The following is a 27,039-nucleotide window of genomic DNA, read 5'->3' on the forward strand; positions in this document are numbered from 1 at the left end:
GATACCAGAAGGAGTGAGCCGACATATCCCATCTTCACTTCTGTTAGTAGAAATAATGGGATGTGTGAAATATAAAGAGAACCGGATGCTTATATCGGATTTAAGAATATATTTGGTTATTCGAAACTTTAATCCTGTACCAGAAGGAGTGGTCCGATCTTTTTCATCTTTATAACATATCTTGTGTTGATAGAAATATTGAGATGTACCAAGTCGGAATGTAATCGGATGTTTATTTCGCGTGTTATGAGCTTTATAGATATTGAAAATTTTGACCCTTTGTGGAAGGAGTGAACCGATATATTCCATCTTTACACCAGACCTTGGGTTAATAAAAATAGTGTGATGTGTGTAATTTGAAGACAATCGCTCATTTGCATCACATTATATAGGAGTGATAATTATTCAAAATTCTGACCCTTTGTGTGGGAGTACTGGATGGAGTGAACAGCTGTTCGCATCTGACATAGCAATGATGCAAATATTAGGATCTGCAAAGTTGGCGCAAAATCGGATCATCCTTTCTCTTTTTTTGAAAATTTCGACTTTTTGGGGGGGAGATACCAGAAGGCGTGCACAAATATATGGACAATATTAGATCCGAACTCGATCTAAGTTTGACAATAATATTACGATATACCTAGTTTGGATGAAATCGGACACTCCCTTTCGAGAGTTATCGTGCGCCCCAGCCAGACAGTCAGACGGATGAACCAACATCGCTAAATCGACTTCAAATGTCCTGAAACGGATTTGGCCCAAAGAGACCTAGGATCTAAAACCGTTATTTCGATGAGGCACGTTTTAGCCATGTCAAATCATATATACCCTCTCTAGCCATATGTCTGACGGTACAGTATATGGTCTGTTCCACATCTGCAAGAATATAAAAGTTTTTACTACGATTACCGATTTTCCCTTTATCGTTAATCCATAAAAAAAGTACTGTGCTGGTCCAAGAGGGACTAAGTATTGTACTTTGGGACTTTTCCAAAAAAATGCAGCTACCTAGGGAGAAAAAGTGCAGCAAATATATCGTGAAGGGTTTCCGTAACACAAAAGTTTATAACTGGACAACACAACTAATCACGAATTTTAACAACGAAATCCTTAAAATATCCACATGGCACTAGATTTTACTGCGTTCTTTCTATGTACAATAATAGAGACTTAAATGGTTTACCTTTAAATCCACCAACTGACCCCAATCAGGTTTCAAGAAAAACAAAATACCATCCACAGCACCTTCCAAAGTAACGGCGCGTGCCAGCAATGCCACCAGCACCACATATGGAAACAGGGCCAAAAAGTAGGCTGCTTTTCCGGAACTCTTAACACCTTGACGTATCACAAAAAATATCACAATCCATGAGACAAACAATGATGCCGTCAAATATAAATCTGGCCAACCCAAACCGTCGATTATTTGGGTTTTTTCTTTCGAAACTATTTCTCTGTAACAAAAAAACACTAATTAGTTTTTTTGAAAATTAAATAGAAAAAGTGTGTACTTACGTAAAATATAATTCAGAACTGCTGGTTAATTTGTGAGACGCATTACTGGCCACTAAGCTATCCTCTTTCGGCATAGAATCCACACAATCTTGCCATCCCTCGCGGCAATATGTCCATGGTAGCACGGCTTGGCACGACACTACCATGTAGTATAATGTCAGAGCTATCAGCGATGAATAGTAGGTTATAATACAAATTGTACCGAAGGCTTGACCATAACCGACACCTGCAAAATTAAAACGTTTTTTACACAGAAATTGGCAACATTGTATTCATTTGTAAGTATCATGACAAAACTAAATATTTCTATTTATCGCAAATATAGAATACCATATAAAAATTTGCTGAGTTAAAAGAAGCTGACATGATTGTCAGCTTCTGATTGACATTCTATTTCTTTGACATTTTTCAATTTGGGTTTTGAGGGTTAATTACCCATACATGCCTAAAAGTATGCTATGCATATGTTACAAATGTATACAACTTTAGATAATGATCATTATTTGCGAGTGTTTTTGTGTGTTTTGCGCACTTACCCAAAAATGATGGACATATAGACCAAATTTTCACCGATCCTTTACTTGTAAACTGTCCCATTATCATTTCCAAATAGTACATCGGTTTACCTTTGGCCAAAAATATAAAAAAAAATAGTTAATTGAATTGAATGACACTGAACTCCATTTCTTACCAATCAAAAATAACACCACCAAATATGGAATTAGAAATGCTCCACCTCCATTTTCATAGGCTGTGAAGGGAAATCGCCAGATATTACCCAATCCGACCGACATGGATATGCAGGACATTAGGAATTCAACACCATTTGACCAATTCGGTCTGTTGTCGTCGCCGCTAGCTGCGTCTTCAGTCTTATCATTTTTAGTAGTTTTGTTGTTGTTGTCCGAGAGCTAAAATAATTACAAGAAAAGACATAAATAAATATTTTTTAAATGAGGAAAGGTTGATTTGTAACAATATTCCTTCACATTTGTTCATAATTCGGAAAAATGTAAACATATTTTCATTTTCAGTAATTTGACGATTTTAGACACATATGGAGTGAAAAAAGTTTTTATATCCTCAGCCATATGGCTAGAGAGAGTATTTATCATTTGATACGGCAAAACGTGCCTCATCAAAATAACGGTTTTAAACTCTAGGTCTCTTTGGACCAAATCCGTTTCAGAACATTTGAGGTCGAGCTAGTGATGTCCGTCCGTCTGTCCGTCCATCTTTCTGTCTGCCTGGCTGGTGTGCACGATAACTCTGGAAGGTATCGTAATATTATTATCAAACTTAGATCGAGTTCGGAGATGGGCAATATAGGTCCACTCCTTCTGGGACCTCCAAAACAAAAGGTCGAACTTTTCAAAGAAAATATTTTACTGCGCAGAAAGAGAAAGGATAATCCTTTTTTGCTCCAACTTTGCATTTCCTCATATTTGCATAGATGCTAGTTCAGGTGTGAAAATGGACAATATCGGTCTTCTCCATCAAGTGTAAGAGTCCGATTGTCTTCAAATTACACACATCACAATATTTTTATTAACCCAAGGTCTGGTGTGAAGATGGAATATAGCAGTCCACTCCTTCTGGTACCTCCCCCACAAAAGGTCAACATTTGAAATATCCATGAAGCTAATAAAACCCGAATTTAGTATCCGATTTCATTCAGACTTGGCACATCTCAATATTTCCATCAACGCAAGATATGTTAAAAAGATAGTAGAGATCGGCCGATTTCTTCTGATACTTTCCCCACAAAGAGTCAAAATTTTGAAATATACAAAAAGATTATAAAATCCGAAATAAGCATTCGGTTCTACTCATATTTCACACATCCCATTATTTCTACTAGGGATATGGGATATATCGGTACACCACATAGTGGTAAGGGTATTATGTATTTGTGCATTTGTTTGTAACACGGAGAAGGAAACGATATAGGCCCATAGTTACTTTTGAGGATCTCCATATAATCACTTTCTGAGTTGATTTATGCATGTCAGTCCGTCTGTCCATGTATTTTTGTGAACAAAATGCAGGTCGCATTTATTATCAGATTGAGATGAAATTTTGCACAAATCATTTGTTTGGCCCAAGGTCGAACCCTATTGAAATTGGAGATAGTCGGTGAAAATGTAGATATAGCTCCCATATATATCTTCGTCCGATTTGCCTTTTATTGTGCACCAAACGTGTAATATCAGCCCGAATAGTATGCAATTTTGCACATACAACGGAATTAGGCCTGAAAATAAGTATGCCAAATTTGATCGAAATCGGTTCAGATATAGCTTTAGCTCCAATATATATTGCTCATCCGATTTGTTATTTTTGTCCTCCGCAGACGTAATATGCACTCTGTAACAACAATATTTGGAGAAATATATCAAATGCAGCTCAGAAATACCTTTGCTAAATTTTATCGAGATCGGTTCAGATTTGGATATAGATCCCACATATAACTTCGTCCGATTTACCTTTTATTGTGCACCAAACGTCTAATATTTGCCCAAATGGGAAGGAATTTGGCACTTACGAGCGAATTGAGTCTAGAAGCTAGTATGCCAAATTTGGTGAAGATCGGTGCAGATATAGCTATAGCTCCCATATAAATTGTTCATCCGATTTGTTTTATTTGTTACCCACAGCCGTAATATGCACTCCGTAACAACGATATTCAGGGAAATATATTAAATACAGCTCAGAAATATCTTTGCCAAATTTTATCGAGATCAGTTCAAATTTGGATATAGCTCCCATATATATCTTTATCAGATTTCATATTAATTGTGCACCAAATGAGCAATACAAGTCCGAATTTAAAAGATACAAATGCTTCGGCATATTTAGTCCTTTGATCTTTAAATTATAATTATAATCATAACGTGTATGATTGAATTCTCCCATAAAAACTTTTAATTGTTATCTAGAGCTCTACTAAATTAGCAAAGTTGTGTAGGGTATCATAAAGTCGGCCCGCCCGACTTTAGGACTTTCTTTACTGGTTTTATCTGTATTAGATGAAGTATGGAAATGGAGTACTTCGGTCGACTATAGCTGGTACCTCACGCACATTTTAACATTTTCTTTAAATTATTATGTTACGTTGTAATATTTATATTATAATTTTCAAGGTCAACAATTTGAATAATCATAATAGTAGTCAAGTATATGTATATCTGTCGGCAAAACCGTCTGATACTTTTTAACTTGTTTATTTCAAAACACATACAATCACAAAATAAATTTGTATTTCTCTGTCTACTCCTGATATAGGGCATACTGACCTAAGTCAGAAAAAAGCCTTCTACGTATTCTCACCTTAACGCTTTGCATACATAAGTATGCATATCATTGTCACTCTCTTTAAGAGTTTATCCCCGATATTCCTTGAACTTTTTAAAAAATAATTCTTATTTTGGTTCTTTGTAATTATTGACATTTATGATATGTTGTTTCGGCATACATTTGTAAATATTGACTTTTTTATCGTTACCAAAAATAAATGTAAACACCATTAAACGAATCATTGGACCTTCAAACAATTTTCAATTCTTGTGAAGAAAGGCCTTTAGTATGAGACGATGACTTGTATATTAGGGATATGAGTGAAAATGATATGGTCAATTTAATGATAATATTAATAAAAATAATTACAGTAATATCAAAAATAATAAAAAATATTATTGCATATATTTTTTGGATTTGTACAATCGGTGAACGCGACCTCTTTAAAAATATGTTATTTTTTCTTTTTTGAATACTTGTTTAAAAAAGTTTCATCCCTAATGTACATGAGTATCCATTGCAAGAATGAACTCAGTTATATCGAAGGTTCAAAAACTCTGCATTTACATTTCTTATGAAGTAAGAAATTTAAATCGTTTAAAAAATCCCCTCTCTAGCTACGGTTGAAAAAAACCACCACTTCAGATTTATTAAAATGCAGGTCTCGTTGTTATTATTTACATGTTAGTAAACTACTTTTAGGGGATTTTCTGCCATTTTAAGCAACTTTAATATGCAACATTATAAATGTTTCTCAATATTTGACATCATTAACTTTTTGTTTCTAAGAATTATTTTTTGGTCATAGGCTGTGGTTTCATTCCGCCTGGCAGTCAAACGTTGTGGCTTTCAGGAAGTTTGCAGCACTTCACCTCTTTAGGAAGGCGCTAAGGTAAAATTGGCGGGAAAACAACTAAAGCGATGATGTACTCCAAAGCATTTGTTTAAAAAACTATTTGTATGTCAGTTTTTCAATATTATTTAGATAATAGCTATTAAAGCAAATTACAAATGTCAGACTTTACGGAAGCTTTGGCATAACTCAACGATTTTTATTACTAATAACACAACACTTGTATTGTTGTGACAAAAAGTCCCCCTGCAAATGAAAGTAAACAATAAAAGTATTTAGGAGAAAGAGAGAGAGAGCACGCGAGAGAGAGAACCGTTGCGAATGATGTATTTATTATTGTCTAAATGTGTGGGCTTATTGCTTAATTTATTCTATTGTATTTGTAAAAAACTACTGAAATAAAAATCATTTATAGGTATATAAATTAGATCATTGGTATTATTTTTAAGTAATATAAATAAACAGGGTGAACTGTGCCAAATCGTTTATACCCTTCATCACGGAAATGGATGCACGGTACACAAGTCTCAAAAATATAATTCCCAATCGTAAATTAGTTTTTTTCTATGTGACAACTACCAAGTCCCATGTATGGTCAACAAAGAAGAGCGAAGAAGACTACTTTTGGCAACTATTATTTGACAATAAACTATAAGCATCGGCAACTTCAAACTGTGCACGACGGTGATTCAATAAATATTAATTTTTTTAAATTTTATAGTGGACAGTGATTCTCCCTCTCGAGAGGCCCTAATTTCAAATATTCGGCAACATTTTCCCTTTCCCCGAGTGCATAGTTTGCCGTAAAGAATAATGAATTATTGTGAGAGAGGTACATTTTTTCTACTCTATCAAGCTTAAGGGTAGAATCCATAAAACATTTTTTTGGCTGGCATAAGTCATCGGTTTCACCGTAGAGGGACAAAGGAAATTTAGGTTGACTTAGTTCGATTTTGACCCTACGCTCCTTTGTTTTTATATGCTCCACCTTTACTTTGTCATTCCGTTTTGTAACATACCTAAATATTCGTCGTAGACCCCATTAAGTATATACAGGATGAGATAAAAAAGGCTGCAACAAAGTCAAAGGCCATAATTTTTATTTGGCCCATTCCCGGCGAAGTGCTTGCTTGAAGTGATCGACACGTTGGTATTTTTAAGTGCCAACCTTGCTTTCCAAAATACCCCAGACACACGAGTCCAACGGATTGGTATTCGGAGATTTTGGTGGCCATTGTGCGCTGGAAATAAAGCGAGGAACTTCATTTTGTAACCATTCTTGGGTGGCGCGTACTGAGTGCGTACCCAAGGCTTTAATAGGCCCTCCAGAATATTTCCGCGATAATTCGGCATTTATTTTGATGCCACGGTCGTTTAATACGAGCGGAGAGCGACCATCGGCTGTTATGGCGGCCCACACCATCACCCTGGTCGGCGCTTGAGTTCTGGTGGCCGAAGGTACACATTTGCAGCTGACCTCTTTGGCTAGTAAACATGATCATTTTGTTTGTTTACAAACTGCTGGATAACAAATGTTTTCTCATCGGAGAAAAACAAATTCGGCAGTTAACCAATTTCGGCCAAGCGAAGCAACTCTTTAGCTCTTTTGAGTCTATATTATTTCTGTTGCGGTGTGAGTTCTTGAATTGTTTTGGAATTTCAATGGCATAACCCCGAGCACATTTTTCAATATTTGCCGAATGGAACATTGCGATATGTTCAGCTCACGAGCCACGAGCGACGCGGGTTTCGATCAAGTCGCTTCTGTACTTTTCGAGCCATTTCTGCTGATGTTGTTGTTTTCTTCCGTCCACTTCCTTGACGTCGAGCGATAGTACGAGACACAATAGATTTATTCACATTTAAATGCTGGAGTGCTCTAACGATAGCCACTTGTGGTTTTCCAGCCAAATATAAAGAAATCACTCTATCACGCTTGAATTCCATCAAGAATAACTTTTTTTCTGGAAAAATCTCACCAAAATGCTTTTGTACGCTTGTAAACAATATAATGAACTGTCACTGGAATAATTTTAACAGCTGTCAGACAAGTGGCCTAGAAATGACAGCAGTCTGAAATTGGTTGCAGTTTTTTCATCTCACCCTGTATATACAACCATTTTCCAGACTACATGAATGAAAGTATCCAGGCCTTAAAAATCATGTCCACAATTATTAAGGTAATAAATATTCAGAAACTAGCGGAAGTAATGATTTTCCTGGAGCAACTATATAAATCATTGGAAGCTTCATCAGACAGAAAACAATTCAAAACTGGAACATCGACACTTAAACATTACAACGAATATACTTTCCCAAAACACTTAGCTCAATTATGTGAAATTTAATCATTTATGCATCACAACATCCTCATAAATTAAAATAAAATTAACTTTCATTGCACGAGGTTAATCGAACATTTAGCATCTCCAATTGAACTCCCCTAATAATATTCAAATAATTACCAACGGACAGACAGCGGCCACACGAAATTTTTGAAATTAATATAATATTGATAATTGCGAAAATCAACTGACTTAATTGTTAATGCATGCCATTAAGTAATTTGTAACGACATATGTTTGAATTTCCGGACAGGCATCGTTTTTTTTCTACAAAAATTTAACACACAATTATGAAGATAATTGTTTGGCATACTGTGTGTGGAGTTAGTGTATCTTAACAAAAAATAACATTTAAATTGACCATTGTTTTGTTTTCAAAATTTAACTCAGCGAATATCACATTCTAATTTATTGTTAATCATTTTTTAAATAACTTCCATTCTTATTGAGGTACTGTACTGTGAAACCAATGGCTTGAACCATAAACGTAATGCTAAACATTATTCCGATAGAACTTAGTGTACAGTACCAGGATGTACGAAGTGCGATAAGGCTGCCAGAGCAGAATATGCTGCACACTACATGACAGGGTCATGCCAGCTTGCTGGACATTCTATGAGCTGAAGTAAACTTCAACTCTCATAAACGGAGCAGCAATTACATATCTCCAATCATAAAGATTGACAAAATTGAGATAAATAAAAGGGAGTAAATCTACCTCTAATCGGTTTGCCGATATATAAAGACGGATCAAAGATGGAAGAAGACACTTGAGCACGAGTCTTTTTGGAACAACAAGGAATAACCTATTCCTACAAGTTGGATGGAAAGAGAAATGTTTTTCAGGAAGAGATCTTTGCGACCAATCTGGGCGTTTATTTTCCTTACAAGAACATAGAAGTTACACTTATAATTAAGCTTACACAAACATTCTTAACTAGTGAGATCATTTCATGTTCGGACAAAGATTTCTCGTGTTTGGAACGCATCATATTAACATCGTTGAAGAATGAGTCAATTGATTCTGCCGCCATCTGTATCCGTTTCAATAGATCTCTTATGGCCTCGAAACACGTCCGTCTAGTCTTGAAACTTTCCATCAATTTCTTGTTTGAAGCCAGAACCACTCATAAGCAGGTCCTGACAGAAGGATATGAATTCTTCGTTCAAATTCTTATCCCATGCTGGCCGATAATGTCTCTGAAAGTATTCTAAACTGTATATAAAATCTTTGCCTGACAAACTATTAAGCCTTCCAGAAAAATCCAATCCAAATCTATCAAATTTTATCCCTGGATTAAATCCGGAACAAAATATTGACGTCGTGGTACGACGATTCGTGTGTGTTTGGGCTTCGGCGTTTATAGTTGATGGCTGAGGTCTAAGCTGAGACTGAGTAGAAGTTAGAACAACTTAAGGTATCAGACTTGATCCGTTTGGAGTCTGTTTATAACTAACCTGGCGATCATCTCATTAAAGTGTTGTATTGCAGAAGAAACCATTTTCATTTGCTGACCAACGCTTTCCTGAACTACCGATCTTATGGTATTATTTTTGTAATTTTGGAAAAATGAGAAAGACAATTGGCAAGGATGTGCTCGCAGTCAACGACCTTAAAGTGCCGATATGTTGAAACCCCCTCTTTATCATTTTATCAGTGCATTCGAACTACTTTTCAGCGAGAAAGCCAAGGTTAGGTTAAAGGACGCGCAGTTACCATTTGGTAACCGCTCCACTCGGAGACCTATAGGTCCATTGTGTTCATCCTAGAAGAATAGTAAGAAAAAAGAAAGGAATGGTTGATAGAAGGGGGTGAAGATAGACGATAGAGTTATAGAGTGTGATCTACGGCTAAGGAATTTGCCGCGTCGTCTTTTGCCACTTGAATTTTCTGGCTAATTGAAGAATTACTATAGGGTCAGTGTTAGAAAAAGAAGACAGATCATGTGCCACTAGTTCTCCCACCAGCCTGTGTCTCACATTAATGAGTTCTGGGCAGTGGTAGAGCAAGTGTTCGACTGTCTTAATTTCTTCTTCATCTTGACAGATCCTACAGTAGTCAATGTCGTCGCTATCCCATTTCGAAGTCGTTGCCCTCACCTTACAGTGACCTGTGAAGATACCCACCACAGGCTTTAGATCAGATTTCGACAATGACAGTAGCGACTTTGTTCTCTTCTCTGAGAGTATGGGTAAGATTCTTCAACCCATTTCGTCCAGCCATTTTTGTTGGATTCTCCCAGAGTAATGTCTGTGAATAACCTGTAGGAAGTGACACAGTGGTGGTTTAACTGAGCTATCTACTTCAATGGTAGTTGATTCGTATCCTAGCCTGGTCAGTTCGTCTGCAGTCTCGTTACCTGGGATGTTATAATGACCAGGAACCCAACAGAGCTTGATGGACAAACCAGTGTTTTCCAAGGCTTTTCTGCAGTTCAAAGCAGCCCTAGACTTAATGGTATAGGAATTTAAGGCTTTCAGTTCCGCCTGACTATCGATATATATAGTCACCGGACCGCTAACCTAAGTATTCCTCGTGACTAGCAGGTCTGTGGCTTTTTTGACCGCAAAGATTTCCGCCTGAAATAGACTACAGTCAATTTCCAAGCTTGTAGGATTCACGAAGACACCAGCTCCCGTTCCACAATCCATCTTTGAACCGTCGGTATAAACAGCTATGCCGCGGAAAGGTGGGTTGTTATGGGCCCAGGCGTCTTTGTTAGGTATGTGTATGTCAGGTGGGTCAAAGCTCAACCGTGGTGAAACATAGTCACTTGTATTGGCTACCACTCCCACATTTCTTACACATCTTAGAATCGCAGAATGTCCAAAGGGTTGACTGCGCCATTCGTTTAGTTTTCTGAGTCGAAGAGCACTCCTGAATGCCTGTTCCGCTACATGTATGCTCAGTGGACTTAAGCACAGTAGGGTCTCCAGTGCTGCTTGAGGTGTGCTCCTCCGCAAAATTAGTCTAAGTCTCTATACTTGCTCTGGCGCCGGCGTTAAAACACGATTGTATTCAACGCTTTTCTCCATACTCTCTTTCAACTTGTACTCCACATTTCTTGTCTTTTCACGCAGGATGCGAGTTAAGTAGTTACAATTTTAATTGTAATTGCACATCCTCCTCGTCAAGGACACATGGCTTGATGACTGCTGATACACTGTTTTTACAAAGCCCATTATAATTAGAATATATTTTATATATATACTAGCTGGCCCGGTCCGCGTTGCCGGCCCGTACTTTTAGTCTTTAAAGCATAATAAATCACAGATCTGACTTATGTAGGCGGCACAATTTGATTATAAGTAATGACTCCATTATGATTACTCCAATTTTGATCATAAGTAATGACTTGATTATGAGTAATGACTCCATGACTAAATATAAATTAATATTCATGGCAAAAATTATAATTACCGTCGGTTTTAGATATTTTGAATAGCTTGATCTTATTTTTCAGATATAGGTTTTAATTTGAGTGTTAAATACCTACATGATAAAGAACATCTATAATAGCCCCATGTCAAAATTCAGATCAATTTTTGATATTGTAAAAAGCATTCAAATGAGCTATAATTTAAAATTTGTATTTCCAACGTTTTAAATTCCGTACTGCGTGGTATTCAGTTTTGTCCACCTCATACTTGAACGCAGAATGTTGTCAGAATAGCCAAAAAAATTACTCTTTTGCTCCGATTACCGTAAGATGGGCATTAATTATTTATCATTTAAATTGTGCGGTGGAGATCCAATAAAGTTACTTTATAATTTCGTATTTTTTTCATGTTTCTGCCACAATTTACGTTATATAGACGTACATCCCAAACCTACGTTCCCAACCAATATTCTCTCGGGGGTTACAAATTCAATAGATTACAAAATTTTCTTTTCTGACCACACATTGGTTGGGAAAGTGGACTTGGGGGTATACTAACGTGGGGACTATACTTAAATAAATTCCTATGAGGATAATTATCTGTAAGATGATTTTCTACCCCAAGGTTTTTTACCCCAGGTAGCCTCGAGACTAAGATGCGTACTTTTCCGAAAAATAAAAATTTATAAGAAGAGGTTTTCTTCCCCCTTAGAAACAAAGATGTCAAATAAGGGCAAAAAAATGAAAAAAGTGGCCAAGACCCCGAAAATACCTTAAATCATATGATGGTGATACCAAAACGTGATAATTTTTTGCAAAGATGGTTTCTTCTTAAATTATCAACATAAGCTAAATTAGTAGTTGAAGTCGGGTTGTTCCGTTATCAGGGGTTATGACCCATATCATGATCTGCTAAAGCGATTAAAGGTATCTTGAATGTTTAGGAAGAATTTCTATTTTGCGTTCTTTATAGTCGGTATTTGACTGATTGCAGTCCCAATGTATTTTGCATTTTGTGTTCTCATTTGACAATTTATTGTCATATGAAAGGAGCAGGTCCACTTTTTTAAATTAACCCCATAACGCTTCTTCGGTCATTTTTGTTTGTTTAAATGTGTTCGCATCTTCCAGCTGAAGCACGATGTAGGTCCTGGAGTAGAAAGCATTTAACATCGTATTACGCCCTCATTTCATTTTTAATATTATTCATTCAGAATTCAAACCAATAAAAACATGTACACTTCAATATAGAAAAAAGAAAACGAATCTTCAAATGGTTCGCTGATTTTTTGCGGCAAATTTTTAAGGTCCTTACATAGTTTGTCAGTAGAATGTACTATTATTTTGAAATTCGATTCCATTGAAAAATTGTCGACTTTTCCCGATTTTAGAATTTTCACATAAAGCGACAACGGATAAAATTGTTATTTATAGATTTTATGTATTTATTGGGTATTACGAATAAATACATAAAATCTATAAATAACAGTTTTATCCGTTATGGCTTTATACTACCCAAAAAAACCTACACATCATATTAGAATTAAAAAAAAAAAAACACTACAAATATACATTCGAAAATAGTAAGTCAAAATGGAAAAAAATATGCAATATAAAACATTACTATTGTACATTTTAAAAGTCAAAATAAAAATGTTCAAATTTCACATTTTTACGCGATTTTTTTTTTTTTTTTTGGATTTTATTCTTTTCTGCCAAGAGGCAATTCCGAATTTGTCTAAATCGTTAAAATCAGACCGGCGGTCTTTATGTTATAAGAGTAGTAACTAACAAAACTTTCTTTTACATATAGAGAGATAGATTTAAAAGTAGGCGAGTTCCTCAGCCCCTAAATAAGTACTTAGGGTTGGATGGAAAGCCAACAGCATCTCGTGTAATAATTATCAAACCGATATCTTCACTATTTTGGCTAATATAAAGATTTTAGATAAATCGTAATAGTGGGCGTAAAAGGAGGCGTGGTTAATATTTTTTTCTTTAAAAACCTAACTCGCGGTATGACGAACGTTTGTACAAAAAATTATGCAAATCGGTCCAGCCGTTTTCAACTGATTCCGTTACCAACAAACAACAATTGATTTTTATATATATAGATATATACATATATATATATATATATATATATATATATATATATATATATATATATATATATATATATATATATATATATATATATATATATATATATATATATATATATATATATATATATATATATATATATATATATATATATAAATATATATATATATAAATTATGTCCAAAAAAGTCAACAAATATATGTTTAGTGTAGAAGAAAAAAAATGAAGATCTAATATTCATTTCCAGAACCTGTGCGAATGTATTATTTGTGCAACTTTTACAATTTTTTGAAAATTTTTACCAAGTTTATCGTTCGAGAACACGCATAAAGTATATATAGCAAATAGATTTCACAAACTACGTTTCTGTTTGAGACAATCAATATTTTACGAAAAAACATATATTTAGCCGGGGTCTTCTTAATGCTGCAGCATCAATAAAATGGACAGTTCAAAGAGTCGTAGCAGCACAGACAACATGAAACGCACCATGCAGCGCGGATAAAAGAGTACACTTGAAATCGACTTCTATTTAACAAAAAGAGAAATAATGTACATTAGTTAAAATGACCAAGAAATAGTACCATCTATAGAATAAGTAATGTAGAATGACTTTGGAAATAAGTACGTAAAAATTATATTGAATAAATGAGATCAGTGTCTCGTCAACTGGGAACTGGGAACAGTTGAAAATAATACTGCCTTATTCGGATTTTCAAATAGAAAAAAGAAGATACAAATTAAAATTGCCAACAAATTGGCTTCAGGATGTTCTTCAACAACATTTTTAAAAACCCAGGAGTTTTTATCAGGAATTTCTTTTAAAATTCTCAAAATTTTTCTACAACATATCAACAATTAATCAATTAATCAACAAAATTAATCGCCGTCAATTAAAATATTCACTTCTGCCTTTTTTAATCACGATGGAGCTCCGAATATTTAATGAAGAGCTTTGGGCTTTTGGGCTCCTAGAAAACAATTCCACTTTCAATTCAAAACACTGTGACATATAGTAATTTACTTGTTTCCCATGCAACCATCAAAACCAGTAGACAATAAAACGAAACATTTAACAAATCGTCTTGATTAGTTCGGGAATGAACGCAGACAGGTTTTCGTCATGTTTTCCATACATTTTGACTGTTGTCACTTTTGCTAATGACAATTTTCCCATCGCTACGCCATTCACGTGTCAAAAAATGTGGTTTAAATGCTAAACTAAAAGGGCATAAAAACAAATTATTAGAACTTAAAAGAGAAAAGAGATGATTGAAAGAAAGATTGAAAGGAATTGCAATTTAAGAAGTCAGTTTTACAACTGCTACTGCTCAAGGGAGGTCCAAAGAAAGAAGGGGTAAAAACCAGTTAAGGGGATTTTAATAAACAAAGCGGTAATGTGATTTTTTTTTTTTGTGACCTCAAACTGCGCGAGTGTCCAAGCAATGGGAAATTGTCCGGCACAAGATATTAAGCCTACAATTGCTTTAGAATGTTATAATCGTACATATAAATATGTCGTAACAAACGCCTACACTGATCCCGGAAATAACTGCATCTGTTTAACCGATATATGTGTTAACAGTTGTTACCAATTGTAATTGGATATTATCTTTTTATTCTAAAGTCTGGCGAGAGATAACAAATGGTGAGAAAATTGTTCGCAATTCATATGAGAACAAAGACAGCTAACTTCGTCACAACTTTTCATTTTCTTAAAAATATTGCAAAGTTTGGGGTTTGAAAAGAACAAAAGAGCATAGTGCGAACAAGAATAAACTGAACTAAGTCAACTTAATACTCCTTGATTCTTTTACTAAGAAGCCAGCCCATGGTAGAAGAATACAGGTGGATGCATCAACGCTTGGGAACATTGATATGTCCAAAGTTTTTAAATTTTTCTTCAAAAATAAGTAGATTTGTATATGTTTTCCTATACGACGCCAATCGGAGGTTGTTATGATATGCATTTTTAACAATTTTTACAAATCATTTAAAAATGACAATTCCAAAATTTGTCCAGCAGATGTGTCGATGCGACTACCTGTATTCTTCTACCATGTTTATTTTCGTCCCTAACAGTTCGTTTAGATACAAAATATTAACCGGATTAACCCACACTATCAGGATTTATTGCTTAATCCGAATGAACTTCAAAGTCGCAAATGTTTCCGCAAAGGCGTTGTTTACAAAATTCATTTGAGCAATAACAAAAATCTTAAAATTATATTTGCTTATGATAATACCCATGGTAGAAGAATATAGGTAGTCGCGTCGACACAGCTGCTGGGACAATGAACAGTCAAACCAATTTTGGAATTGAAAATGTGGAATGAAAAATTATTTTAATTTGCAAAAATTTTTGAAAAACGCGAATTATAATAGCCTCCTTCTAACTTAGAATAAGAAAACATATAAAAATCTACTTATATTTTAAAAAACATTTCAATTTTTTTGACATATCAATGCTCCCACGCGTTGATGCATCTACCTGTATTCTTCTGCCATGGATAATACCTGAAGATGCATTCCTTGCACAAGGTCACCAATGTTAACCATGGCAGAAGAATACAGGTAGATGCATCAACACTTGGAAGCATTGATATGTTAAAAAATTTAATGTTTTTTCAAATATAAGTAGATTTTTAATTGTTTTCTTATACAACGTCATTCGGAGGTTATTATAATTCGAGTTTTTTTTTTTTACAATTTTTAAAATTTAAATAATCTTTTATTCAACACTTTCCATTTTAAAATTGGTTTGACAGTTCATTGTCCAAGCAGCTGTGTAGATGCGTCTACCTATATTCTTCTACCATGATGTTAACGTCAATTTTTCTCATATACCCTCCACCATAGTATGGAGGGTATATTAAGTTTGTCATTCAGTTTGTAACACCTCGAAATACACATTTTAGACCCCACAAAATATATGAATTCTTGATCAGCATAAAAATCAGCAATATCGATTTAGCGTCCGCCTGCCCGTCTGTGGAAATCACTCTAGCTTCCGAACGAATTGAAGTAGATTGATAAAATTTTGCTCAAATGTATGTTATGTCTGCAGGACTTGTGGTATTGAAAATGGGCCATGTAGGTCCACGTTTTGGTATAGCCCCCATATAACGGTACCTCATTTTTTCGGTTTTGATGGTTTTAGCGACATTATTCACCGGAATTGTTTCAAATTTGGTATTTAAAGTTCGTAATGGATACTACAGCCTACGACAGAAAATTGTTTGTGCAGGTCCACGTCTTCGCATAGCCCCCATATAACGGTACCTATATTATATATTCGGTATTTTGATTTTGTCGACATTATAACCGATTTTTTTAGTTTCGCATTTGATTATTGTAATCGCTCATGACAAATGTTACCCACGCAGGTTCATGTCGTCGTATAGACCCTAATATAATAGCTACACTCGGTATTTTTAAGATTTTAACAGAATTTTTAACGGATTTTATTGTTTTTGAGAATTGCCAAATTCGTTCCAAATGGTGGAGGGTATTCAAAGTTCGGCCCGGCCGAACTTACAGCTTTTTTACTTGTTTATGCTAATATGTCTCTGTTGTGAGCAGCTTCTATGTCTTTGTCAGAATGTCCGTAAAGATAAATTTGAATTTATCTAGCAACGACACAAACCACTAGATCAAAATCAGTCATGGTTGTAATAAGTTTTACATTCTTGCAGTTCTGGAACAGAGCATATATATGTATGTCTTTAAATGAATGTTACCGAAATATGTCGAACGTATAAATTTTCAAGGTTGAACAAATTCAGCATTGACAGAACTTATTTATGTCTTTTATATGCTGTAAAAAGCAAGCGATAGTGGTTTTTAGTTTTTGTTATTTTAATTGGTGGTATTGCAGATATGGACCTTGCGTATTGGGTAGCATTTAACCCTGCGTTTACAAAAGATAGGACAATAGAGTAGATGTTTTAATTATCAAAATGCCAAATCTTGTCATTGTGACATAGGCGTCCCAAAAGTTGCGAAAACAATTGGAAAATCACCAATGAAAAGTTTTTATACCGGTATAAGACCCTTTTTATGTCAAAAATTCTACGGACCTAAAATACATTTGACTCCACCTACTTCATTCCGTTCGGAACCCAGCGGTATTTCCAGAGACATGGCTAAATCGACATAGAATCTTATGCTGATCATGAATATATAATTTGTGAGATTTATTATTTCGGAGAGTTACAAACGTAATGACATACTTATTATGATCTCCATAGTATGGTGGAGCGTATGGAAAATACACGTTTGGACGGCGATATGAGTCCGTTAAAATTTCTTTTAAAAATCCACGTTGAGCCCCTCTGAATTCAATTTAAAGTCCAAAAAAGCTTTTAAAATCCGTGTTTAAAGATCTCTATGAGTCCCTCGAAACTTTATTCAAACATTCAAGTTTAGGGGGGCTGCGTAGGTCTATCAAAATTTCATTTTAAATAACAGGTTTAGGGGCGATGTGAATCCTTGAAAATTACTTTCAAAATCCACGTTTTTATGGCAATATGAGACAGTCAAAATTTCATTTATACATCCAAATGGTTATATGAATCGCTCAAATAATAATCCGCGTTCAAAGACCCGTATGAGTAATTTACAATTTCTTTTAAATAACAACGTATAGAGGACGATATTAGTACCTCAAAATTCCTTTTAACAGCCCAAATTTGAATCTCCATATGAATCCCTCAAAATTCCATTTAGACATCCACTTTTAGATAGTGGTGTGAATCGTTAGAAATTTCTTTTAAAATCCAGATTTGCAAGACGATGAGTCATTAAAATTTTCTTAAAAAATTTACTTTCAAATTGCGATACAAGCCCTTCAAAATGTTTTTTTTAAAAATTCGCGTTCCTTTCAAAAAAATCAAAATCTAAGTTTTCTTCTAACCTCAAATATATTTAAGAAATCCGCGTTAAAAGGGCATCTCTCAAATTTTCTTAAAGCTCCAGCAAAAACCTTTGTGTAGGCTGTACCACGATATTTATTATGAATACGCCTACACACAAATATTTCACCCCCTGTGTGGAATTTATACTTTCACTTGAAATAATAAATATTAATTACGGTTTCAAGAGGAAAAAAACGTAATTTGAATTTGTTTTAATGAATAATTAGTTTAAATAGTCTGCTACGAGTAAATGTTTATTTATTTTTTTTTTTTTCTGCTACAAATAACTCATTTAACAAGTGTTAAACAATTCTCTCTAATTATATATGGTATGGTATGTCAGATGCCTATGTCTATATTTGTTGTGTTATGATTACTTTTGACACTCTTTACCCTTTGCCTTCACCATAACTCGACCACTTTTTTTTAATGTATTTGGAATATTGGAAATATGTTCTACTATTTAGCTTTTATTATAGAATCCATTTATAAACAGGGTGAGATGAAAAAACTGCAACCAACTTCAGACTGCTGTCATTTTTAAGCCACTTGTCCGACAGCTGTTAAAATTATTCCAGTGACAGCTCATTAAAAAAAAAGATTTATTCCTGATGGAATCCAAGCGTGATAGTGTGATTTCTTTATATTTGGCTGGAAAACCGCAAGTGGCTATCGTTAGAACACTCCAGCATTTAAATGTGAATAAATCTTTTGTGTACCATCACTCGTTACCGTGATACTGGTCCGACATCAAGGAAGTGGACGGAAGAAAACAGCAACATCAGCGTCGCAGTGGCCGAAAAAATGCTCATGAGCTGAACATATGGCAATATTCCATTCGGCAAATATTGACATATGAGCTCGGGGTAAAGCCATTAAAATTGCATACAGTGCAAGAACTTTGACAGCAACAGAAAGAAAATAGACTCAAAAGAGCTAAAAAGTTGCTTCGCTTGGCCGAAAGTGGTGAACTGCCGAACTTGGTTTTCTCCGATGAGAAAACATTCGTTGGCCAGCAGTTTGTAAACAAACAAAATGATCGTGTTTACTTGCCTAAGAGGTAAGCTGCACCTTCGGTTGGTGGTGTCCACCAGAACTCAAGCGCCGGACATGGTGATGGTGTGGGCCACCATAGCAGCCGATGGTCGCTCTCCGCTCGTATTAATCGACCGTGGCATCAGAATAAATGCCGAATGTTATAGCGAAAATATTCTGGAAGGTGTGGGCACGCAAACATTTTGGCCGCAGACCTTGGACATTCCAACAGGACTCAGCACTCGCCACCCAAAAATGGCTACAAAATGAGGTTCCTCGCTTCATTTCCAGCGCACAATGGCCATCAAAATCTCCGGATGCCAATCCTTTGGACTATTGTGTCTGGAGTATTTTGAAAAGCAAGATTGGCACTAAAAAATACCAAAGTGTCGATAACCCCAAGCAAGCGCTTCGCCGGGCATGGGCCAAATTACCGCAAAGCAACATTCGGGCAGCGTGTGACGGTCTCATTGGCCGTTTGAAGGCCATAATTCGTGGCAAAGGTGACCAATTCGAACAAATCTAAACTTATTCTAAAATTTGAAATTCATTCAATAAAAATTCAATAAAATTTAAAAAAAATGTAAATATTATGGCGCTATGCTGAGAGCAATGATGCTGAGTCCTTTTGGAAGATCCAAGGTCTGCGGCCAAAATGTTTGCGTGCCCAAGGCTTTAATACACCATTCAGAATATTTTCGGGATAATATTCGGCATTTATTCAAAATATCGCATTGTTTTTATCTTTTTTTTAAATTTCTAGAAAACTAAATCATCCACAATAATTTTTCTCAATGACACTGTTTGGAGAAGAAATTACAGGTAAAACACCTAACATGACACTAAAAATTTCATTAGACGCCTTTTGTTTTAATAATCATGCATGACAGCACATAAAATATATACATTTCGTATGTACGAATTACGCATTTGCAAATACGCAAATCATCCAAATGTGATTTTCTCTTAAAAATGTTAAATACCAAAAAAAAATCCCCTTAATGTCAATTCATTTTGAATTTAAAATACCGTAGAATCCAACGAATTCGTCAATTTAAGAGATCAATCAATTAATAATTGCGTGTTTTAATTTGAGGTATAAGGGACCTAAAACAAACAAGTAAAAACTGTCCATATCCAACAGCCTATAGGAAACATCACTACATTTACACATACGATTCTGTTACAGAGAAATTAAAACTATCCATTGATCTTTAAAAATTCAAAACTTTCAAAATTTTTACTTAACTGGCAAGTGACCTTACTTCATTAGCAGAAACTAATAATAAGAGAAAGCCCATTAAGGAAAAGTCAAAAGGGGCGACTATATGATACCCTACACCACCATGCATATTTAGTAGAGCTCCCGTAACAAAAGAATTTATTTGAAGTAGATCATACCACCCATCAACATTTGGCTGTAGAGCGGTTATAGTTTGGTTTCAGATGAAACTTATATATGGTAGGCATATCCAAGTCTGAATCGATTTTCACTAAATTTGGCAGAGACATTTTTATCTTTTAAACCATATAACAATGCTATAGAGTGCATGATATCACTTCGAGAAGGATTATATTAAAAAATATATATCGGAGCCGAGTTCCAATAAATGAGCTGATATTAGCCATTATTTGCAGAATAAACCTGAAATCGGATAAAAGATATGTATGGGAGCTATATCCAAATCTGAACCGATCTTGAGCTCTATAAGATATCTGGTACCAAAAATCATTATTGTCGAATGCATATTACGAATATGAAAGAATTTAACACCAAATCGGATGATACATATATATGGAGGCTATAGCTATACCTGAACTGATTTTCAACAAATATCACCGAATATCACCAATTTCAATAGGTTTCGTCATTGGGACAAACAAATATTGTTTGAAAAAATTCAGCTCAATTGGATTATAAATGCGACCTGCATTTGGACCTGCAAGAATACATGGACGGATGGGCGGACGGACAGATGGGCGGGCATACATAAATCGACTCAGAAAGTGATTCTATGAAGATCCTCAAAAGTAACTATGGGTCTATCTCGTTTCCTTCTCCAAGTTACAAAGAAATTCACAAAGACATAATACCCTTACCACTATGTGGTGTAGAGTATAAAAAACATTGCTTTTCAGCCTAAAACTCCTTTGTTCCTCTACGAAAATGCCAGCCAATGACTTAAGCCAGTCAAAAAAGCGTTTTATGTATTCTCACCTTTACTAATTTTTTCTTATCGAATTTCCCGGAGTAAAAACTAGTTTTAGCATAAAAAATTAAAAAAGTCCGGAAACCTTAACGAAATCAAAACACCGAGTTGTAATTCTGTTGAAAATGTGTTCAAAAATAATTCCGTTCTATGGGGACAATAACAATTATAACTGCAGTGTGAATAACAAACTTTTAAGTTGAAAATCTGCCACAATAGGTAGAACCCATTCTGAACTCCAAATACGGAATCTTAAGCTATTGTGTTAGAAACCGTGGCTAAAATCGCCAAAACAGGAGGGGTTATATGAAAGAGTGGAGCCATATAGGAGGTAGATCCTAAGTCTAGTTATTCTAAGTCGAGTTAACGATGTCAGAACAATTTGTATTGTGTCTACGATGGTTGGTATTGAAAATGAGATATATCGGTCCACGTTTTGGCCGCCAAATTACGTTACCTCACGATATTCTGTATTTTGATGATTTTCGCCACATTTTTTTCACGGGTTTGTCTAAAAATTTGTATTTATAGTTCGTAATGGGTTCTACGAGGAACATAGTATATATAGGTCTACGTTTTGGTATAGCCCACGTATAACAGTACCTCCCAATATTCGGTATTTTGATGATTTTTTCCACATTTTCTAGGGATAAAAAAATGTGTATTTGTAGTCCATAATGGGTTCTACCTCCGGCGACAGAACATTGAAAATTAAGGTCCACGTTTTCCTATTGCGCACATGTAAGAACACCCACCGATACTCGGTATTTTGATAATCCTAGACACATTTACCCACAATATTGTTTCAAATTTGGTATTTAAAAAGATTTGGTAGATGACAATCCTTGAAGTAAAAAATTGTCTATGGAGGTTCCAGTTTTGGTATGGCCCCCATACAACGGCCTTAAACACTTTATGGTTTTTTGAAAAGTTTAACTGTACTACGAATTTCAATTCTTTCTTTTATTCGATTTACCATTAAAAAAAGGATATATTTTGCTACTTTCGTTATAAATTATTGATTTTTTATTATTTTGTAAATATTTTATAAATGTATATTTGTTGTGGATATCCGCAACTAAAATCCAGTCCATCTAAAAACTTTTACAAAAACTCATTTTATTTTCAACTTTTCTCTTGCCTTCATATTACTCAACACCATTCGTGATTGGGTAATATACCAATTTTAAAATATTTTGTATTTCAAAATAAAGAAAATTTAAAAAAATTCAATATTAATAATATTTACTTCGATGGACACAGTTGTTGTAACACGGCCATTGTTTTCATTAGTGTTGACCTCCATGTTGGGTATTTGAAAAAAAAAACTTTAGTTTTTGTATTAATTTTAAACTCTTTTGTTGCCGTTTGTTTTTGTTTTTTTTTTTTTTTTTTCAAAACTCTAATTACTGGACACAATTAATGTTGCAATGTCGTTTCGATTCATTCACCGTTCGCGTTTATTTATTATTAATATTAAAATAAATTTGTTGTGGTTGTTGTTTTTGCCATTGTATTTCGCATTTTTTGCCGCTAATTTCAATAACAACGTTGTTTTTAACACAAATTTCAATTGGATTGAAATATTCCCAGGTAAATTATAACACTTAAGTTCTACAACACGCTACGATGGATGGGATGGCACGCCAACTAATGTTAACAGTGGGTAAAAACAACAAGTGCCACTGGCAAAACACCGACTCAAGGGCCCGTTCCGTTCAAACGCTACGATGCGATGCGAGTCGTTGAAAGGTTTTAGAGTTACTACCGATTACCTCAAGCGAACATTAATAATTAAATGAAACGAATTGAATGAATGGATTGAAATGAAATGAAATGATTTTTTGTTCAACAAAATATCAATAAGTTATGACAGAAAATAAACTGTAAAACGGTTGCAGCCAACGCCAACGGCCAACAGCCCGATACCGGCGAAAGAGCAGCAGCACCAACAACAGACCAACAAATCTCATTATCATGATAGTAACATTTCAAATGATTATCCGCCGAATCCCACAACGACTAACAAGAATTTCACTGCCAATGTTAAATGAGTTCGCAAGTCGCACGAGAGGCATTTGATAAGGTAGGGAAGTGTGAAATATAACTTTAAACAATTTATAATCTATTCCACATTGTGGTACGGGGCACAAAACAAATTTGAAAAAATATTGAGATGTGAAAAGTTTGGACCAATTCGTATATTCACCGTAAAGGTGATGGTACATAAGCCGCTTGGCATCATGGCATAACATACTAAGGTGAGAATACATAAAACGCTTTTTGACTGGTCATCGGCTGTCTTCTTCGCAAAAGAACATATGAGCGTAGGGTGACATATATAAACTATGGGCCGGAATTGAACTAAGTTAACATAAATCTCCTTCGTTCTTTTATCAAAAAACTCCAACCAACTTCAGACTGCTGTCATTTTTAAGCCACTCGTCCGACAGCTGTTAAAATTATTCCAGCGACAGCTCATTATATTGTTTACAAGCGTACAAAAGCATTTTGGTGAGAATTTTCCAGAAAAAAAGTTATTCTGGAAGTGGATGGAAGAAAACAGCAACATCAGCAAAAATGGTTCGAAAAGAAAAGAAGCGACTTGATCGAAACCGGCGTTGCGTGGCCGAAAATGGCTCGTGAGCTGAACATATAGCAATATTCCATTCGGCAAATATTGAAAAATGGGCTCGGAGTAAAGCCATTGAAAAATTGCAAAAAGTGCAAGAACTCACACCGCAACAGAAGGAAAATAGACTCAAAAGAGCTAAAGAGTTGCTTCGCATGGTCGAAAGTGGTGAACTGCCGAATTTGGTTTTTCCGTCTCCGATGAGAAAACATTCGTTGTTCAGCAGTTTGTAAACAAACAAAATGATCGTGTTTACTTGCCAAAGAGCTCAGCTGAAAATGTGCACCTTCGGCTGGCCACCAGAACTCAAGCGCCGGTCATGGTGATAGTGTGGGCCGCCATAACAGCCGATGTTCGTTCTCGGCTCATATTAATCGACAGTGGCGTCAAAATAAATGCCGAATATTATCGCGAAAATATTCTGGAAGGTGTATTAAAGCCTTGGCCACGCAAACATTTTGGCCGCAGACCTTGGACATTCCAATAGGATTCAGTACCCTCGCACTCAGCACACGCCACCCAAGAATGGTTACAAAATGAGGTTCCTCGCTTCATTTCCAGAGCACAATGGCCACCAAAATCTCCGGATACCAATCCGTTGGTCCATTGTATCTGGAATATTTTGGAAAGCAAGGTTGACACTAAAAAATACCAAAGAGTCGATCACCTCTATCAAGCACTTCGTTGGGAATGGGACAAAATAACGCAGAGCAACATTCGGGCAGCGTGTGACGGTTTCATTGGCCGTTTGAAGGCCATAATTCATGCCAAAGGTGACCAATTCGAACAAATCTAAACTTATTCTAAAATTTAATTCTATTCCGACAATTTTTGCCTTTATTCAATAAAATTTAAAAAATAATGAAACAATTATGGCGTTTGACTTTGTTGCAATTTTTATACCCTCCACCATACTATGGAAAGTATATTAATTTTGTCATTCCGTTTGTAACTCCTCGAAATACTCATGTCAGACCCAACAAAGTATATATATTCTTAATCAGCGTAAAATTCTAAGACGATTTAGCCATGTCCGTCTGTCTGTCTGTCTGTTCTAATCACGCTATCTTTCGAACAAATTGAGATAGAAGGCTAAAATTTTGCACACGTGTATATTTTGCCAGTAGGCAGGACCATGTAGGTCCAAGTTATCATATAGCCCCCATATAACGGTACCTCCCGATATTCGGTATTTTGATGATTTTAGAGACATTATTCACCGGAATTGTTTCAAATTTGGCATTTGAAGTTCGTAATGGATACTACAGCCTAAGACAGAAAATTATCTGTGCAGGTCCACGTCATCGTATAGCCCCCATATAACGGTACCCCCCGATATTGGATTTTAGCGATATTGTTTACTGGAATCGTTTCAAATTTGGTATTTGAAGTTCGCAATGGATACCCCATATAACGGTACCCCCCGATATTCGGTATTTTGATGATTTTAGCGACATTATTTACCGGGATTGTTGCAAATTTCGCATGTGAAGTTCGTAATGGATACTTCAGCCCATGCCAGAAAATTGTTTGTGCAGGTCCAAGTCTTCGTATAGCCCCCATATAACGGTACCCCCCATATTCGGTATTTTGATGATTTTAGCTACATTATAAACAGATTTTTCTTCAAATTTCGCATTTAAATATTGTAATAACTTATGACAAAAGTTGCCTATGCTGGTCCACGTCGTCGTATAAGCATTTGGTATTTTTAAGATTTTAACAGAATTTTTAACGGATTTTGTTTTTTTTTTTTTTTTTTTTTTTGGAAATTGCCAAATTTGTATTTTGGGTATTTAAAGTTCGGCCCGGCCGAACTTACAGCTTTTTTACTTGTTTTCATCTCACCCTGTATGTGAGATGTGTGTAATTTGAAGATAATTGGACTCATACATCATATTTTATAAGAGTTATAATTATTGAAAATTTTAACACTTTGTGGGGGAGGTACTTGATGGAGTGGACCGACATTATCCATTTTACCATTGTAGCCCTTTATGATAATATTAAGATTTGCAAAGTTGGGACAAAATTGGAGTATCCTTTTTCTTTTTGTGCAGTAAATTATTTTCTTTGAAATTTTTTGCAATTAGTGGGAAGGTGCCAGAAGAAGTGGACCGATAATGCCCATCTCCGAACTCGATCTACGTTTGACAATAATATTACGATGTACCAACTTTGGACCAAATCGGATACTCCCTTCGAGAGTTATCGTGCGCATCAGCCAGCCAGACGAACGGACAGACATCGCTAGATCGACTCCAAATGTCGTGAAACGAATTTGGTCCAAATGGTCTAAAACCGTTATTTAGACGAGGCAACTTTTGTCCGTATCAAATGATATACATATACCCTCTCTAGCCATATGGCTGAGGGTATAATTATGTTTATAGTTTTGCAGCAAACACCAATCAAGAAAGCAAACAAGTACATGCCTTCTAAAATTCGAAACAACGTAGTATATCCAGATCACTCTCCTTGAATGCCAATTATAATAATAATAATTTCTATTGTCTGCATAAATAGATTTACCGTATCACTTCGTATGGGTGATTATGAAATAGGCAATACCATAAGAACGGTTCCTTATCGCACGTTGTTCTATAAAAATAAAGACACGCCCTTACTGATATGTTTGCATTATTAAATTCCAAATTTATAGCTCTAAAGTGTGTCTTTGTTAGTTTTGGTTTTTTTACTAACTACCGAAATCGGTAGAAATTAAGGTGGATACTTTTTGTTCGGCATTT

General features: G+C 35.3%; 1 protein-coding gene across 1 annotated transcript in view; it reads right to left on the reverse strand.

The window, feature by feature from the left end:
* Positions 1–23,459, reverse strand: part of LOC101901744 (sodium-dependent nutrient amino acid transporter 1) — a 31,188-nt gene extending 7,729 nt beyond the window's left edge. The window contains exons 1-5 of the mRNA XM_059119238.1: positions 22,907–23,459; positions 2,207–2,426; positions 2,052–2,141; positions 1,516–1,741; positions 1,184–1,454 (exon numbers count right to left, since the gene is read on the reverse strand). Coding sequence (XP_058975221.1) covers positions 1,184–1,454; positions 1,516–1,741; positions 2,052–2,141; positions 2,207–2,426; positions 22,907–22,963 — 864 coding nt within the window. The 5' untranslated portion in view covers positions 22,964–23,459. The remainder of the gene's footprint in view (positions 1–1,183; positions 1,455–1,515; positions 1,742–2,051; positions 2,142–2,206; positions 2,427–22,906) is intronic.
* Positions 23,460–27,039: the final 3,580 nt, after the last annotated feature.

This window comes from Musca domestica, unplaced genomic scaffold, assembly GCF_030504385.1.
Source record: "Musca domestica strain aabys unplaced genomic scaffold, Musca_domestica.polishedcontigs.V.1.1 14, whole genome shotgun sequence".
NCBI classification, from domain to species: Eukaryota; Metazoa; Arthropoda; class Insecta; order Diptera; family Muscidae; genus Musca; species Musca domestica.